The sequence below is a fragment of the Pteropus vampyrus genome, unplaced genomic scaffold (assembly GCF_000151845.1).
Source record: "Pteropus vampyrus isolate Shadow unplaced genomic scaffold, Pvam_2.0 Scaffold79, whole genome shotgun sequence".
Classification (NCBI taxonomy): domain Eukaryota; kingdom Metazoa; phylum Chordata; class Mammalia; order Chiroptera; family Pteropodidae; genus Pteropus; species Pteropus vampyrus.
In genome coordinates this window covers 4,549,072-4,565,731 of record NW_011888860.1, presented here as the reverse complement: position 1 = coordinate 4,565,731, position 16,660 = coordinate 4,549,072, and the positions used below count along the sequence as shown (strand labels likewise).

General features: G+C 32.3%; 1 protein-coding gene across 4 annotated transcripts in view; it reads left to right on the top strand.

Annotated features, from left to right (window-relative positions):
• The window catches only part of GNPDA2 (glucosamine-6-phosphate deaminase 2), a 29,238-nt gene that overhangs the window by 4,475 nt on the left and 8,103 nt on the right, over positions 1–16,660 (top strand). For 2 of the 4 annotated variants that reach the window (XM_011362804.2, XM_011362805.2), the window contains 4 exons: positions 3,125–3,226; positions 5,240–5,422; positions 10,864–11,048; positions 15,586–15,760. In XM_011362804.2, coding sequence (XP_011361106.1) covers positions 3,125–3,226; positions 5,240–5,422; positions 10,864–11,048; positions 15,586–15,760 — 645 coding nt within the window. The remainder of the gene's footprint in view (positions 1–3,124; positions 3,227–5,239; positions 5,423–10,863; positions 11,049–15,585; positions 15,761–16,660) is intronic. The other 2 variants (XM_023532233.1, XM_023532232.1) reach the window with 2 other exon arrangements.

Here is a 16,660-nt window from a genome sequence, read left to right as displayed (position 1 = left end):
TTGTGGCACTTTATTTGATATTGTAGATTTCCACAGGAAAAAGTATTGGCCCTGGAATCAGAGCTGCTACTTTCTTGGTTACTGCAAAGCATTTGTTCTGCATCCCTAAGCCTTGGTTTCCTTACCTTTTAGGAAAATAGGGATAATAATAGTTTACTATCTGTTTTGAGGCTCAAATAAGTGTGCAAGTCCTTTGTATACTGTAATTACCATATAAAGTTCTCATAAGTGTGTTTTATTTAAACAGTATTTTTTTCTGCTCCTCCTCCCATACATGCCAGCTACAAAAAAAAGGTACTATCATATTTTTTCCACTTCCATAATTTCCATTAAAGGTACCCTTTAGCTCACCAAGTTGATTTTTTTGTTTGTTTGTTTTGCTTTTTGGTTTTTGGTCCAGTGAAGTAGATAGATCTTGTTGAGAATGGCAGAGAGTTATTTTTAAAAATGATACACACCAGTTCTAGGCCTCCTCAGCAACCACAGTTCTGATACGTGAGCCCTGGTGTTTGAACCGTGGCCTCTATATCATTTTGCATACAGTAAACCTGTGCTACAGTCAGGCGAGCTGACTTAATCACTCTGTCTTAATTATGATGTAGAAATAGTAACCTGACTTTAGAGGTGGAATGGCTTCAGAGTGTCATAAATGCCAGCAGTACTAAACGGTTTTGTGTATTCATATATACAACTTTTGCTTGATTCTGGATAGTAAAACTGCCTAGTAATACACTTGCCAAGGGAATATCTCTGGAAAACCTTTGTTGATGGTTTCTGCTTTCTCCTTCGTTGACTGTTGACCAATGTTAATCATGCCCCCTCTGTACCTTTTGAAATTTAAACATATATTTCTGTAACTGCAAGTAACATGTATTGTAGTTATGCTCTCCCACCAAGCACATTTCTGAGTAACATCTGTTCAGTATATGTTTATTGATGTGATCTTGACAAGCTTGACATTTAAGGGCCTACATGTTGTAGGCCTGACCTACCTCCCTGACTTATTCCCACTGTTCTTGTAAACTGAATCATGATGGGCAAATTAGTATGCTTTTAGTTCAAAGAATAGGCCTGAACTTGCTGGCTTTACTTTCACTGATGTTGCTAGTGTGTTACGTAATGAAAACTATATGAGTTCTGGAATCAGACAAAGTCTCTTGAATTTCTAGCTTCACTGCCATTTGGTATTTGGCAAATTCCTTAATCTTTTTGACCCAGTTTTCCCATATTCATAATGGAAAAGATAATGCCAGCTTCCCAAGGTTGTGAGATTTACATGAACTAATGTACAAAAATATTAAAGTAGCATCTAGCACATGGTAGATATACAAATATCATCTCTGAACAACCTCCCACATCTTTTCCTACAGCTTACCCCATCTTTGACTGTTGGAATTCCACTCCTTTGAGGCTCAGTTGAAATGTCATCTTTTATCCTTCTTCCAACAAGCAGGACTATAGTTTTTGATTCACTGTACTCCAGATTTCTGATAGGTTATTTATAATATTTTTCCTTATATTATGGTTATTTTGTATTTCCCTATCCCTTTTTTTGTGAGTTATTCTAGCATAGAAATAGTGTTAATCTTTGTTTTATTTGAATCATAGTAAGCGCTTGCTAAATGTTATGTTAGTAAATGAATATTACAAAGCAAATTAAAATGAAGTTTCTTTAATCGGTACACCCTGTACCACATCTTTTGTTTTTTTTCTTCAGCCACTTTGATTACAAAAATAAAAAATGAATGTGTTTTTTTGTCATCACCATTGTAGCAACTTCTCACTTTTTAAATTTATATATCCTTAAATTAAGGAGGAAATCCTATAACTATGCCCTTGACACTGAAAGACACAGAATATTTATGCTTCTAGAAGAAAGAAGGAAAACCATATCTATCCATCTTTTATCCAGGTTTCATGTTAGTGGGGCATAATTCTTAGAGATGGAATTTTAAAATTCGCCACATAAATTTTAAATTGTTAATTTCATTTTAAAGTAGTATTATGCTTAATTTTAAGAAAATCTATTACTCTTCTATTCTCCGAACCTGTCTGTAATATTTATTATTTATAGCCACTTCTGTTATTCTGTCATCTCACATGAAAATCAGTTTTTTTGCTACTCTAGAATTTGTGCATGTGTGTGTAATTTTTTTTTTTTTTTTTTTTTTTTTTGGCCAGGAACTGTTTAGTTCTATCATACTACTGTCTGCCACTTCAGTAGAAATTTTGTCTACAGGTGTTTTGTCTGTTTTGTGATAGTAGGTAACTAGGAATCAATACCGCAACCAGGATTTGGAGGGCTAGGTCATATGCTGTAAGAATGCAGATGATCTAATGTTTAGTTTGTAGTTAAAATGAAAAAATATAGCAAATTCAGAAAACAAAAGGAGACCATCCTCAAGAGGCTAACTTCATTTATCTTTATTGTGACATATCATGAAGCACTATCAAACATCTCTAAATTTTGTAAAACATGTATAAGAATTACATTTGTAAAACAATAAAATCAAGAATTCAGATGAAGTACCCAAAACTGAGATGCCATTTTCTAGAAGTCATTTTACATTATACATTTTAGCTGACATGCTGAAGATAACACAAAATGAGACACAGGAGCTCCAGTTAAAAACTTAAAAGCTAAGATTCCTCACTCAGTTGTTGCCAGTTTCAGAGTAGGGACAATATTTAAATTTAGCTTTGGTTTCCCTTTTGATTTCAACAAATGGTCAACACTCGACTTATTTATATATTGTTTATACTACAAATCTTCTAAATTTTTTTTCTCAAAAGGTAGATATTTTCTTTTCAAATGTGCTCGCTAAAAGTTTCTAATCTTGGACTGTACAGCGTTAATTCTAAATACCCAACAACTCAAGAATAATCTTCTGAACTGTAATTTCTGTTTATAGATTTCCAGCTTTCATAGCAAATTCTAGTTTACTAAAATTTCGAAGTACCTTGAAAAGAGACTAATTCAACATATTTGTTAATTGAGTACATATTTAAATTAATAATTGTTTGCCTAATAATTTAGAAACATAGAATATTAAGAAAAAAAGTTAATGTAAACTTTTTTAGATATTCCAGTTACGTTAGAAAATGTAATCTTCATCTATTTTAGGGAGTACACCTTTAGGATGTTATAAAAAACTAATAGAATATCACAAGAATGGAGACCTTTCTTTTAAATATGTGAAGACCTTTAACATGGATGAATATGTAGGTAAGCTATGTTATTTGACTATATTATTTAGATATTGTATTTTGAATAAAAAATATATTTTCAGAATATTTAATTTATTATTTGAAATTATGTTTTGAATATAACATGAATATATTTCTAGAGTATAATATACAGCCTTGTGATGAGGTTAGGAGTTTATATTAAAAAAATATATTTTTGAGATGATGGAACAATATAGTAGAAAGAATATGAGTCTAGCAATCAATATCTGCATTCATCTTGGACTCTGCAAATTACCAGTCTTGTAACTTCGATCTAATCTGTTCACATTCTCATTCTCTCTCTCTCTCTTTTTTTTTTTTTTTTTTTAATTTTTCCTTAAGGCAAAGTTAAAACCAGTCTTGTGGTGGAAAAAATAAGCTAATATGTATGTAAAAGTAATTATTAAAAGATTTTTCAAGGATAAGGCTATTTATATTTTCAACTGTGAAACTTTTATAATTCATTTATTGTTAACTTGCTTACCTAGAAAGATCTATGATGCATATAAACTACATTAAAACTTAAATATAATAATGCATTTTTAATGGTAGCCTAAGTGATACCCAAAAAACTGTTGTGATACAATATACTTTGCAACACATAGGAAGAATACAGGAGAAACATGGACCAGCATTTCACTTGTATGGTTTATTAATTTATGCTGAGCTTAATACATAAGTCAGTTTCATTGGTTAAAATTTTGTGCTTGAGAAGTATAGTGACTAAATGCACATGAACTAGACTTCTGTTTGAACTCTAGCCCCTCTGTGAGCTATGTGACTTTAAGAAAGTTATTTAATTTTTCTGTGCTTCTATTCTTCGTCTATAAAATGGGAATGATAGTAGTATTTTAATAGATGTTGAACAAATTAATTGAGCGAATACATGTACAGTGGTTAAAATAATGTCTGGGATACAATTATCATATGTTCTACATAAAAAAAATTCCACATTTAATTGAATATGGTATAGAAAGTGTATAAACAGACACTTCTCCCCAGAGGACATACAAATGGCCAACAAAAATATGAAAAGATGCTCAATATCACTAGCTGTTAGGGAAATGGAAATCAAAACCACAACATGATACCATCTCACACCTGTTAGAATGGCTGTAATCAACAGGACAAGCACTAACAAATGTTGGAGAGGATGTGGAGAAATAGGAAGCCTCATACACTGCTGGTACTGCAAATTGGTACAACCACTATGGAAAATAGTATGGAGATTCCTCAGAAAACTTAGAATTGATCTACCATATGATCTAGCAATCCCTCTACTGGGTATTTACCCAAAAGACTTGAAAACTCATATCTAAAAAGATATTTGCACACCAATGTTCATAGCAGCATTATTCACAGCGGCCAGGACATGGAAGCAACCAAAGTGTCCTATGATAGATGATTGGCTAAAGAAGTGGTAAAGAAGTAAATGGAATATTACTCAGCCATAAGAAGAAATGAAATACTGCCATTTGCGACAACATGGACGGACCTCGAGATAATCATGCCAGACAGAAATAAGCCAGACAGAAAAAGTTGAAAATCATGTGATATCACTTATATGTGGGATATAAACCTAAAAGCAACAAATGAGCAGGACAAACAAACAAGAGACTCATGGACATGGACTATAGACTAGTGGTTACCAGAGGACTATAGAGTAGTGGTTACTAGTGGGGTGGGGGTGGAGAGGGATGGTAGGCGGGGTAAAGGGGGTCAAATATGTGCGGTGGCGGGGAGGGGAGGGCGATTTGGGTTAAGGGGATCAAATATATGGTAGCTGAAGAAAACTCGACTTTGGGCGGTGAACACAATAGAATATACAGATGTGAAATGATAATGTACACCTGAAAATTATATGATTTTATTAACCAGTGTTACCCCAGTAAACTTAATATATATATGCATATATATATATTTTTTTTAATAGCATTTATGGTTTAATCAGGAAAGTAAATTTTAGATTTATTTCTGGAAATAATTTTTTACTTATTAACTTTATATTTAGGACTTCCCAGAAATCATCCTGAAAGCTACCATTCTTATATGTGGAATAACTTTTTTAAGCATATTGATATAGACCCTAATAATGCTCATATTCTTGATGGGAATGCTGCAGATTTACAAGCAGAATGTGATGCATTTGAAAAGAAAATAAAAGAAGCTGGAGGAATTGATCTTTTTGTTGGAGGTATGTAAAACATTTTGTCATTCATCATTTGTTAGTATGTGGATGAGATGCTTTGAATTAAAAAAAATCTTCCCATTATGTTATGTAAAGAACACCTCTGTCTATAATACCTACTCATATGCCTACTGATTTCTATTTTACATTATTTTTATCAAAAAAAACAAATGTGTGAGTTGGAGTTGTTTAAATTATATCTTGAGAAATAGGCCCCAGTCTTTACCAAATTTTTCTAATTCTTTAGAATTGACAGTTTACTGTATCTTACAAAACAAGTGATGTGTTTCTTTTCTTAAATGGTGTTTTTATCCTTGTACTATTTCTTTAAAACTTTGACCCAACTTTCTTATCAAATTATGAGGTTAAATCTCTCAAAGTTTGCATGTGGAACAAGTGGATTTTAGCATTTCTCTACTGGTCACTAAATTGCTTTATCTCACTAAGAAATCACTAAGAATGACTTCTTAACTGATTTCTTATAAAGATTTTTCATAAAGGTGTTGATATCTTAGTTTCAACTTAAAGACTGAATAAAAATAAAATGTAAGATTTTATTTATCATCAGCCTTTAATTAATATGAATTAAGCTGTACAATTAAATTACAAAGTGCTTAAATGCTGACTAAATTACTCTTGAAGTTTGTGTGTGTGTGCACACGCACGCGCACAGTTATCATTGAAAATAGGTGGAATAATATCTTCCTGTGTAATGACAAGAGTTTTCTGTCATCATTATGAAGCCTATGATACAGCTAATTCATTACCATGAGAATAGGATAGTAGCTTCAGAATAACATCAACTAAACTGAAACCAAAATTGTTTTTTGGCAGATTCTTCAGTATTCAACTAAATATTAAAGCTCTAAATTAACATTAAGTTCTCTGGATATATCTTATAAATAATTTGGAGAATGGGAAAATTACATAAATTAGATCTTCGGTAGAGCTGTGTGATGTTAATTTATTGTCAAGGTGGTCAGGTATGGTTTAGGCAGTTGGTTGCCCTTGGGAAAAATTGGGTTTTACTCTCAGACATAAATTTGCATCATGTTTTGGCCACTTACCGTCTGTATGATCTTGGGAAGTTTAATTAAGCCATTGAGATTCAGTATAATTAAGCCATTTGTAAAACAGGATTAATGGTAACCATTCCAAAATTTGTGAGAATTAATGGTGTTAAAACATGTATTAAATGCCTTACATAATAGTTGGTATGTAGTTGTTACTCCATTAAGTGTTACTTCAATCTCTCTCTGAACTGTAGATACTGATATAATTTTCCTTAATTCATTGAATGTCCTAATTTTTTTTACTGGATTACCTCTAAGGGTAGCCAGCAAGATTGGAATTTTCTCTTTAAGGAAATTTTTATCTCTGCCTAGCAGAACCAGTATCAATCAGTTACTTGTGTAGATGGGATGGTTTTTACTGAGCAGTAATCTAAGTTAAACTATTTTGCTTTCCCAACTAGAAAGTTATCTACATTTTAAATAAAATATGCTAATATTACCTCAGTATTCCTGGAAAACATTTACACTCCACTTTTGTCCATTCTGAGATAATTACTGTTTGCATCTGCCCATATCAAGGCTAAGGTATTAGATGTTTGAGAATGCTTAAGGAGTGCATTCTTTAGATTTCCTAAACTCCATACCTCAATCAAGTAGAATTACTATAATATAATATACCTAAATTGTTTATCTTAGTTTTATCAAGAAGTATTTTCACTCATTTGCTGTTATACAAAAAGACATGTAGTTATTAGAGGTTCGGTATTAAAAATGGCTGCATTAAAAATGTCTTTTTTATTTTACTTTTTCATTTGAGAATTTTTTTTCCTGTTAATTAATTGACCTTACAGAAGGAGCAATGTGGCACATCCCTTGGGGACTCAAGGCCAGGAAATAGAATTTTTTGGGGAAAAAAACTGATAAGAACCCTTTTACTCCAGTATATCCATTTCCCTGCTTTCCAAAGTATCTATAGCTTAATGTAATGTTTAAGGCTGAATCTCCCTTATCAAAGATTTCTAGTGGAACTTTCTTCTTTCCCCACAGCTTTAAGTCACTTCTCATTTCTTTTTAGCTAACACTTCTTGATGCATTTTCTCAGTGTAAGCCACCTTACTTCTCCCTTTGAAACTGATGGAGCATAAATTATAATTACTTATTAATGACTCTTACTAATAAAAATAATTGTACTTTATTTTTAACCAATTTTTGTCTTAAGTTTCCTGTAGTTGTTCTTCCCTACCCCACCCCCCCAAAAAAAATTAAGAGAATTTCCTTGCCTATTCCGTTAATGTCTTTACTAGTCATATGATGATGATTCAGGGTCTGACATTTTATATTTACCATCTAAAAGACATAATTACTCTGAATGTAAGGAAGAAATAGTTAGCTTTTTGCATTTTCTTTAAACTTTTCCTGTTTGGAATACCTTATTATTGGAGGTGTACTCATGAAAGAATCTCGTTTGATTCTTTGCCTTTGTTGATGTAGGTTTGTTATCATTGGATTTTCAAGATGAGGTTTGGTATCTGGGTCTTACCACTTACCCTTCTTTTGTTCCAGGGTTTGGTTAATAAAAACACTAAGAACTGAGCCAAATGGGATCAAAATGTCAGCTTTATTAAAGGTAAAGTTGGATTATAGATTGTAGGTTGGGCTTGAGGCCAAAATGGGGTTTCCTACACCTCCCTTCTGAATTGGAAATAGTTGGATGAGAAAGAAGAGTTCATGAATATTAATCCACCATTGCTCACTCCTGGAGACTGGAGCAGGAGTTCCCTTCCCTCAGTAGAAAAGAGAAATGATAGAATATACTCTCAAAAGTTCATTTTCTTCCTCTAAGGACAAAAGTGTTGAGAGAAAGGGTAAAGTGTATAATGCAATCCCTGACCCACCCCAGCAATAAAATACTCAAACATGAAATTTATAAATAGACTCTAAAAGCATTAACTTTTAAATTATCTTAGGATAATTTATTTTTAAAAGAAAAAATAAAAGAATACAATGGGGAAAACTTTAACCCACTCCTTTGGTTATATGATTAGATGCTTTGGTTTATAAGTAATAATCTGCTAATGGGACTAAAACTGAATTAATTGGAATGATTCTGGGGCAACTCAGAGAATTGGTAGAAGAGTTGGAAAAACAAGAACTTAGGAGCATTAGATCTCCAAAATAGAAACTCATCAACTCTTTCCTATAGTGCTGTCATCAAGTGCCACAGCTCCAGATGCCTTTTTTCTTTCTGTATCCCTGGTCAAGTTTCAGAGTTTCCAGAGAGAAATTCTAATTGTTTTAGCCTGAGACAAGTACTTATCCCTAGACCACAATCATTCTGCCTAAGAGAGATAAAGGGTATTATAATTGTTCTATCCTCTGTTATGAGGGGAGCAGAGCAGGGTAGAAGCAGCAGAGAGAAACTATGAGCATATCAAAGAATAGCAACCATCCATTCATTTATTCAGCCATTATTTAGTGAGGGCCTTCTATGTGTCACGTCTTGTTCTAAATGGTAAGAATACAGTAATGGAGAAGGTGAAATCCTTACTTTCGTGAAGTTTACATTTTACCCCCACAGATTTTTCATAAAGGTGTTGATATCTTAGTTTCAACTTAAAGACTGAGTAAAAATTAGTCTTTGTTTTTAGATTTGATGATTATTTTTAAGAAAGTTTATAAAGCTTTCTAAAACATTCTAAACATTTTTAAAATACGATTTCATATCAGGAAGCTCAGATTTGGATAATTACTAATGGTCAGTAAAGGAATGTATTGACCCTTTCTCCATCATGAACCATTGCTGATAATTTTCAGTTTTGCTATATACTTTTGTGTGACCCAAATCAACGCTACTGAGACCACTGGCGTTGATTTTGGAAGACTTCTTATTTTTCCTGGAACTTCTGTTTTCCTTGTTTCATCCTTTCCTCTTTTTACATACATAGATAAACATTAATATAAATATTTAGGCAGATGTGTACTTTAAGAGGTGAAACAGAACAGTTTTACAAATTTAGAGAGAAATGCATATCTATAATTTAAAATATGTTTACAAGTGGAAACAATCCATACAGTTAACCACATGTAGATGGTTTTATGTCCCCACATTAATGATTCCCAGATTGTTGTGCTTTAGTAGTTATATATTTGCTTTCTGGGGTTTTCATTTATTTTTTTGTTCCTTTGAAACCAGGTTGTTCTTTATCATATTTTACCTTTTTGGAGCCTGGGAAAATTCGTTAGAGTTATATGTTAAGAATCAGTAAAGTATACATATCTATCATTAAAGTAAATGTGCAGATTATAAATGTAACAGATATTTTGACTCTGAGAGAACTTGTAGGGTTACTTTTTGAATGAAGTTTCCAGAAATCTGACTAGCTAGTAGAGTACATATATGTGAAATTTGATTTATTTATGCCATAGAAACATTCTTGACTTTATAAAAAGATTTACCTCCAATTTCCTTCAAATAAGAAATGTCGTATTTTAACTAAATTTTACAGGCAGTCCTAGAGTATTACAGCTGGCAGATCTTAGAGCAGTATTTTCAAATTTCAAACAACTATTTTTAATTAGTCATCACCCACTATTAAGTCATGAAATTGATGTCGTCAGTCTCATCCAGTGTTTCCATTTTGTATGTTTTGTTAAATGAAATATAGCCAATGTAGCTTGTATGGCTCCTAGTAAAGGTAGGTATTGTCTCATGAAATTCTCGTTTTAATTATATTTATATGTGTGTATGGGTGTGTATATGTTCTAGATTGCAATGTCAAATGTATTTCTTATAAGAGATTATAGTAAAAAAAAAAAAAAAAAGTTTGAAGAAAACTTCTGTCCTAGATAGTATCTTGTCCAGTCTAGACATTTTTATAAGTGAGGAAACTGTACTTACAGAGAGGTGTAGTAGTTAATTGGCCCATCTAGGCTATAACCAAGCAAGTTAAAGTGTGAGGATAAAGATCATTGGGTAGGAATCAGAAAATTTAGATTAGGGTCCTCTATGTATATACTAAATTGTTACCTTAAACAAGTCGTATATTATCCTTGAGCATCATTTTCCTTTTGAGCTTAAAAAAAGGTGGGGGAGATGAGGGAAATAAATATGCTTAATCTATCTCACTAGATTGTTAATGTATCTGTTGAGATGATACGTGTGAAAATGCTTTATAAACTGTAAAGCGTTATTCTAATATAAGGAGATACTTAATTTTACTGCTATTAGAATCATGCTAGTTCAATGCTAAGCATATGAAAAACATCGAAATACATATTGAATCAAATACAGGAACAAATATTTTAAGGCAGCATTAGAAATTCAGCTATCAAAACAAGGTAAGTATGCTATGACTATTTCTTTGCTCTTAAAAACATGTTGAACTTTGAGAAACCTTATTTACTTTATGTATATTTGTGTATTTCTTTTGAAAGGAATTGGTCCCGATGGTCATATTGCTTTCAATGAGCCAGGATCCAGTTTAGTATCAAGGACAAGATTAAAAACTCTAGCCATGGACACCATTTTGGCAAATGCTAAATATTTTGATGGAGATTTATCGAAGGTGCCAACAATGGCTCTAACAGTTGGTGTGGGGACAGTGATGGATGCTAGAGAAGTAAGAATTAAAAGTTCTTTAACATTTTTCCTTTGATATCTGTAGATTTTGGACGAATTATGGTGCCAAATTAGTGATAATTTGGTTGAATCCTGTTCACATTTTAAATTGTTGTCTAGCTTTCAGTAACTTCTGTCAGTCTCATTGCCATATTTAGAATTCAACTAGTCTTTTGGAGCTGTAAATTTAAGCATTAGGCACCACCTCTTTCAGGATAATGCTTCACTTGCCTATTCCTGCTTTACAGCTTGATGTCCTAAAATCATCCTGATCATACATAGTCTGTTTTTAAGTGAAAAGTCTTGTGAAAAACTGCTGGGACAAAGATGCAATACTAGTTAACACTAAGCTACTTTTGGAGTCTCAGGATAATTTAGTGCTTCTTGATGGTAGGAGGATATCCCAGTTGGTTTCCAGAAGAAAAAGCACGGACTGGATCTGTTCTAAATTTGGTATATTTAAAAAAGCAACTGTTCTTCAGTCTTTTTCATTAATAGCGAATATACTTAAAGTTTGAATTCATGTGTGGTGCTGATGCTACTGTTAAATGGAAAAATAGATTTGAATGGGAAACCAAATTTTTAAGTGCTCAGTACATCAGTAAGTATCTTCACATTTTGGCAGCTCAGATAATGAGAACCTTCCGCACATATCCTCGAAGTGACACCTTGGAAATTATTGCAGGTTTCCTCAAGATTTGGGAATTGTCAGCTAGATAAGGAACCATACAGGTCACTACCCTCAATTGTCACTCTTCCTTGCCTTGAGGCCTTTACACTGATGGTATGTGTGAAATGCTCTACTTTTCCAGTCCTTGCTTAGGTAAAATGGCACCAGTTTTCAACTTTCAAAGCTCCCTTTAATGACCATAATCCTCATAATCAAAATTATTTTCTTTAATTTTCTCTCATACCACTCTGCTCTTTTTTTAGCACTTTTTGCAACTTCTAATTGTTTTTTTTTTTTTTTAAGTTTACTGGTTTAATATCTTTCCCCTCACTGGTTTAATACTTTTTAATATCTCCCTGAGTTTATGGATCAAGTATATCTAGCACCTCAGGCAGGCTGTCACATAATAGGTATTCAGTAACTATTGGGAATCATTTGAATGAGTTATTTATGTTCATAATTCATGTTGGACAGAGTTGATTCTATCCATAGCTTGGCTATCCACCTGAAACACCAGATCTGATTATTATTGACTTTTGGTTATTTGCCAAATGTCAACTTTACCTTCAAAAGATTAAAATTTGTTTTTACTGAGATATATTTAAAGATAATGCTATATATTTTAAAGGTAATTTCAAAAGGAAGGCCCACTGTTTTTCACTATTGCAACATCTTTAGAATTGTTATATACAATTATAATTTGGATATATATTTTATGATGACATAAGGAAAAGCCAATAAAACTTAAAAATCTGCTTTTCATTTTGTTGCCTTACTGAAAGTCACAGAGGTTATCAGTGACCTCTTAATTGCTAAAACCAGTATCTTCTCTGCAGGTCTTCTCTACTGGGCCAGCCTCTTTTCATCATCAACTATTGACCATTTCTTCTGTTATAAAACTCTGCCATTATTATTCTTCCTTTTTGACCATTCCCTCTCAGTCTTCTTTCCTGGCTCTTATCTGCCTTTTTAATGTTGTTCCTTAGAGTTTCATTCTAGCACTGTATATTCACTCTCATACTTTTGTTCAGTCTTCTACATGACCTTATTTTTTAAAATTAACATGTCAATAGCAGTCACATTTTAGAACATTCTTCTCAGCACTTTTATCATTATTCTGAAAAGAGAAACTACTCTCAATTCAGTGATAAGTGCCTATAGTATCTTTAGCCAGTCCTCTTTCCGAAGCTGCAGATTTTATATTTCCAACTGCCAGCTGACATCTAGATGTTTTAAGACTCCTTATACTTAAACTGCCAAAATTTAATCTTTCTACCAAAATTGCCTTTCTTCTGAATATTCCTTCCCTTGGTGAATAGCAACACTCTCCATGAAAATTATCTAAGCTTATAATGTGTGTCTTTCTCAGTTGCTTCTCCACATCTAATTCCAACTATTTAACAGATAACTTGGAGATAAAGATTGAGCCTGTATCGCAACTGCTTTAATTCAAATCTATGTCATATGTAATTTTTTTCAAGGATTATTGCAAACCCATTTTAAGTCATGGTTATCTCTATTATCTACCTATCCTGTTCTCTATATTACAGCCCCAATTTTTTTTTTCAAAAATATAGCTCAGTTTATTACTCATCTATGTGATTAAGAGTCTGTTTCCCTGTCATTTCATCACAAGGTGAAATCTAGCCTCTGACGTAAAAATACTCTATCTTATCAGATTTCAAAAAGTGTTCAACTATTTAATTTCCCTTTGCTCCAGCATTAGCAAATTTCTAGTTTTTTATTGTCCACCTCATAACTGTCTGAAATACCCTATGTAGAATTTTTCTTCTTATCTTTAAGACTTGGTTTCAGAGAGTTGCTGCTCTAAAACTTTTCCATGATATAAGAAATACTCTCCTAGAGAATAGTAGAGATGGTAAAATAGAACTAAGCACATATCAATGTCAAATTATTCTGAGAGCAATTCTTTTAAATTTCTGCTTTCCCATACATTTAATTCTCATTTAAAAGTTGTGTGTGTCTTATGCATGCACACACACTGAGTAATTCTTCACACTGCAAACCTCCACCAGCCTCCTTTTCTTTCCTTCCTTCATAATGCTAATACCAGCATCACTATATATTTTCCCTTTCTCATCAATGTTTGTCTTTTTATTGTTTTTCTCAATATACATTGATGTTGAAATTTACCAACGTTTTATATTCAATAAGAAAAGATTCTTAGCTCATATTGTCTAGTTGGTAGACCTTTTAACATTTCTCTGTCTCTCACAAGACAATATAATGTAATTAAGGCTATGGACAGTGGAATCAGACCTCTTGTTTATGTCATATCCTTACCAAGACCTTAGAATAGTTACGGAATATCTGTCTCAGTTTCCTTATCTGCAAAGTATGAAGAAGAATAGTATTTATCTCATAGTGTTGTTTTGAATAATTAAAGTGCTGAGTTCAGTATTTAACATTGAAACTACCAAATCATATTCTGAAATTCTTCTGAAAAAAACTTCAGAAAATATCCGTCATGCTGCAGTCACTAGATATTTTTATTGAAAACGAAAGTGTGTATAAAGTGGTTTTATGGAGACTGTTCAAATGCTGGTCTATGGACTTCTGCCAGAGTGAATAGTAATCCCTTGGGACTCTAATTCCTGAGTCCTAACTTCAAAGATTCTGAATCAGAAGATAATGATAGAGCAAAGAACCTGAATTTGTATGTGTGTGTGTGTGTTTAAAACTCCTCTGTAACACATATTATATCAATCTTAAGAGGGGAAAAAAATGTTAATAATGTCCATCAAGGAAAACTAATTAACAGATCCATTAATCAGCATTGTAATTGTCTTATTATATCGAACATAGTTCATTTTTGTTTTAAAAAATGCTTTTAATTATATGTGACATTATTAAATTCCTCACTGAGCCAAGGTCTCTATTAAGAACAGGAAGTATCAATAAAGACATAAGTAGAAATTCATACATATCTTGTGCATTCATGGGCTTTGATATTAATCAAAATGTGCCTTCAAAATGAAAAATAATGAATCTTGACAAAAGAAATACAGTAATATCTGGTCGATCAATCTTTAATTTCTTCCCTGTTTTAGATCTGATTATAAAATGTGTGCAGAATTTTTATGTTATATCTATTTTAGAATTACATCAACCTTAACATTCATTTTTTAGTTAACGATCATAATGAGAAAAAAATCACGTTTAAAGATCTGTAAACATGTTTACATAAACTATGTAGGATCAATTTACTGCTAAAAATGATAAAAGCTTCATTCTGACACACATGTACACACTCAAAATTACATGTTCTTTGCATTACCTCATAGGCTGTTAGGGATTTGGAACCAAGAACTTGGATTCCCTGTTATTAATAAGATAGTCCTTAAAGCTTAGTTCCTGCATTTAAGTAGATCCGGACTCCTTTAAATCTAGTTTTGTTCTAGACAACTTTAGAGAGCACATGTTCAATGACACAGTCTTCAGGCTTCTTTCTCTAGATTACTGTGCTTTTTCAAAGTAATATTTATTGCTTATCTACTAGAACATTTTGGTATATCATTCCTGGTTATATAAATTGTTGATCTGTAATTCTGCTTTTGCAAAACAACCCTTTTGTTTTTCTTCATTCTCCCAATTCTTATGCACATCCGAATTCAGTAATACTACGTAATAAGATGCTATTTTACTCTGTTAAACCAGGAGATACACTTTGTGCTTTGCTGTTACCTTAAAGAATAGAAATAAATACCTTGAACTATGAAAAATATGGGCCTGTTTATTTTTATTTTGCCCTCAGAATAATATTAAAGTCTTTGTTTAAAAAGATAGAGCTTCTCAGTCACTTGGAATAAGTTTTAAGAATTAACAAGTAATGTTCATGATTTTTCAGGTAATGATCCTCATAACAGGCGCACACAAGGCATTTGCTCTCTACAAAGCAATAGAAGAAGGAGTCAATCACATGTGGACTGTTTCAGCTTTCCAGCAGCATCCCCAAACTATTTTTGTGTGTGATGAGGATGCTACCTTAGAATTAAGAGTTAAAACTGTGAAATACTTTAAAGGTGAGCACTGAAATTTCAAAAGCAGAATGTAGGAATGTTCCATTGTAGATGACAATTAAAATTTAATAATGATTATGGAGTTACATCCTGCACTGTGGCCTACTGAAAACTGGCATTGTGGGGACACAGCAGCCAGTTCTTTCAAGAAATAGAAACAGTATTCAAGTAATAGCTCACCTCAGATAATAGTAGCTTTCAGTGTAGTTTCCTATTACTTTTTCATGAAGAGAATCTCTTCAGCTTATATATTCAGTAAACAGGATTTTTCTTGAAATCCAAAATCTAATATCATTTTTACTTTCCTATTGAATACATAAGATTAAATAACCCAAAAGGAAATTGTGTGTGTATGTGTATCCTTTCTGATTTTCTTGTTTACCTGTCATACCTCTTTCCCCAAGCTATGTTTAGAATCTAGTCAGAAAATTTTGACTACACTCAGTTTAGAACTTATTGCTTTCTTAAGAGTCAACTCCACATAAAAATACACACACGTAAACAAGCTATATATGTACACTTTATAAAGCACCTGTATTTATATAGCTGACATGAAAATGTTATGTAATTGATCATACTTATAGTTCAGTAATTTATAAAGTATGTGATACGTGTACAGCTGATAATACATGAATGAATATATTTGTAATATTTTTACTCTAGTAACTAGAGGTTTATTTAATGTATTTGAAAAATTATACTGAAACAATCAAACCTATATTTCATGGGTATCATTACTTTGACAAGGTTAAAGAATTTACCATATTTTAATTGCCTCCATGACACATCTTTTTTCACATTTATCTTGTCCAAAATTGGGATGTGTTTAAAATTGGTGTTATATCATAGTTTATCTGGTAGCAGTTTTTCTTAGTGGTGCATAAAATAATGGTGTGTCTTTCA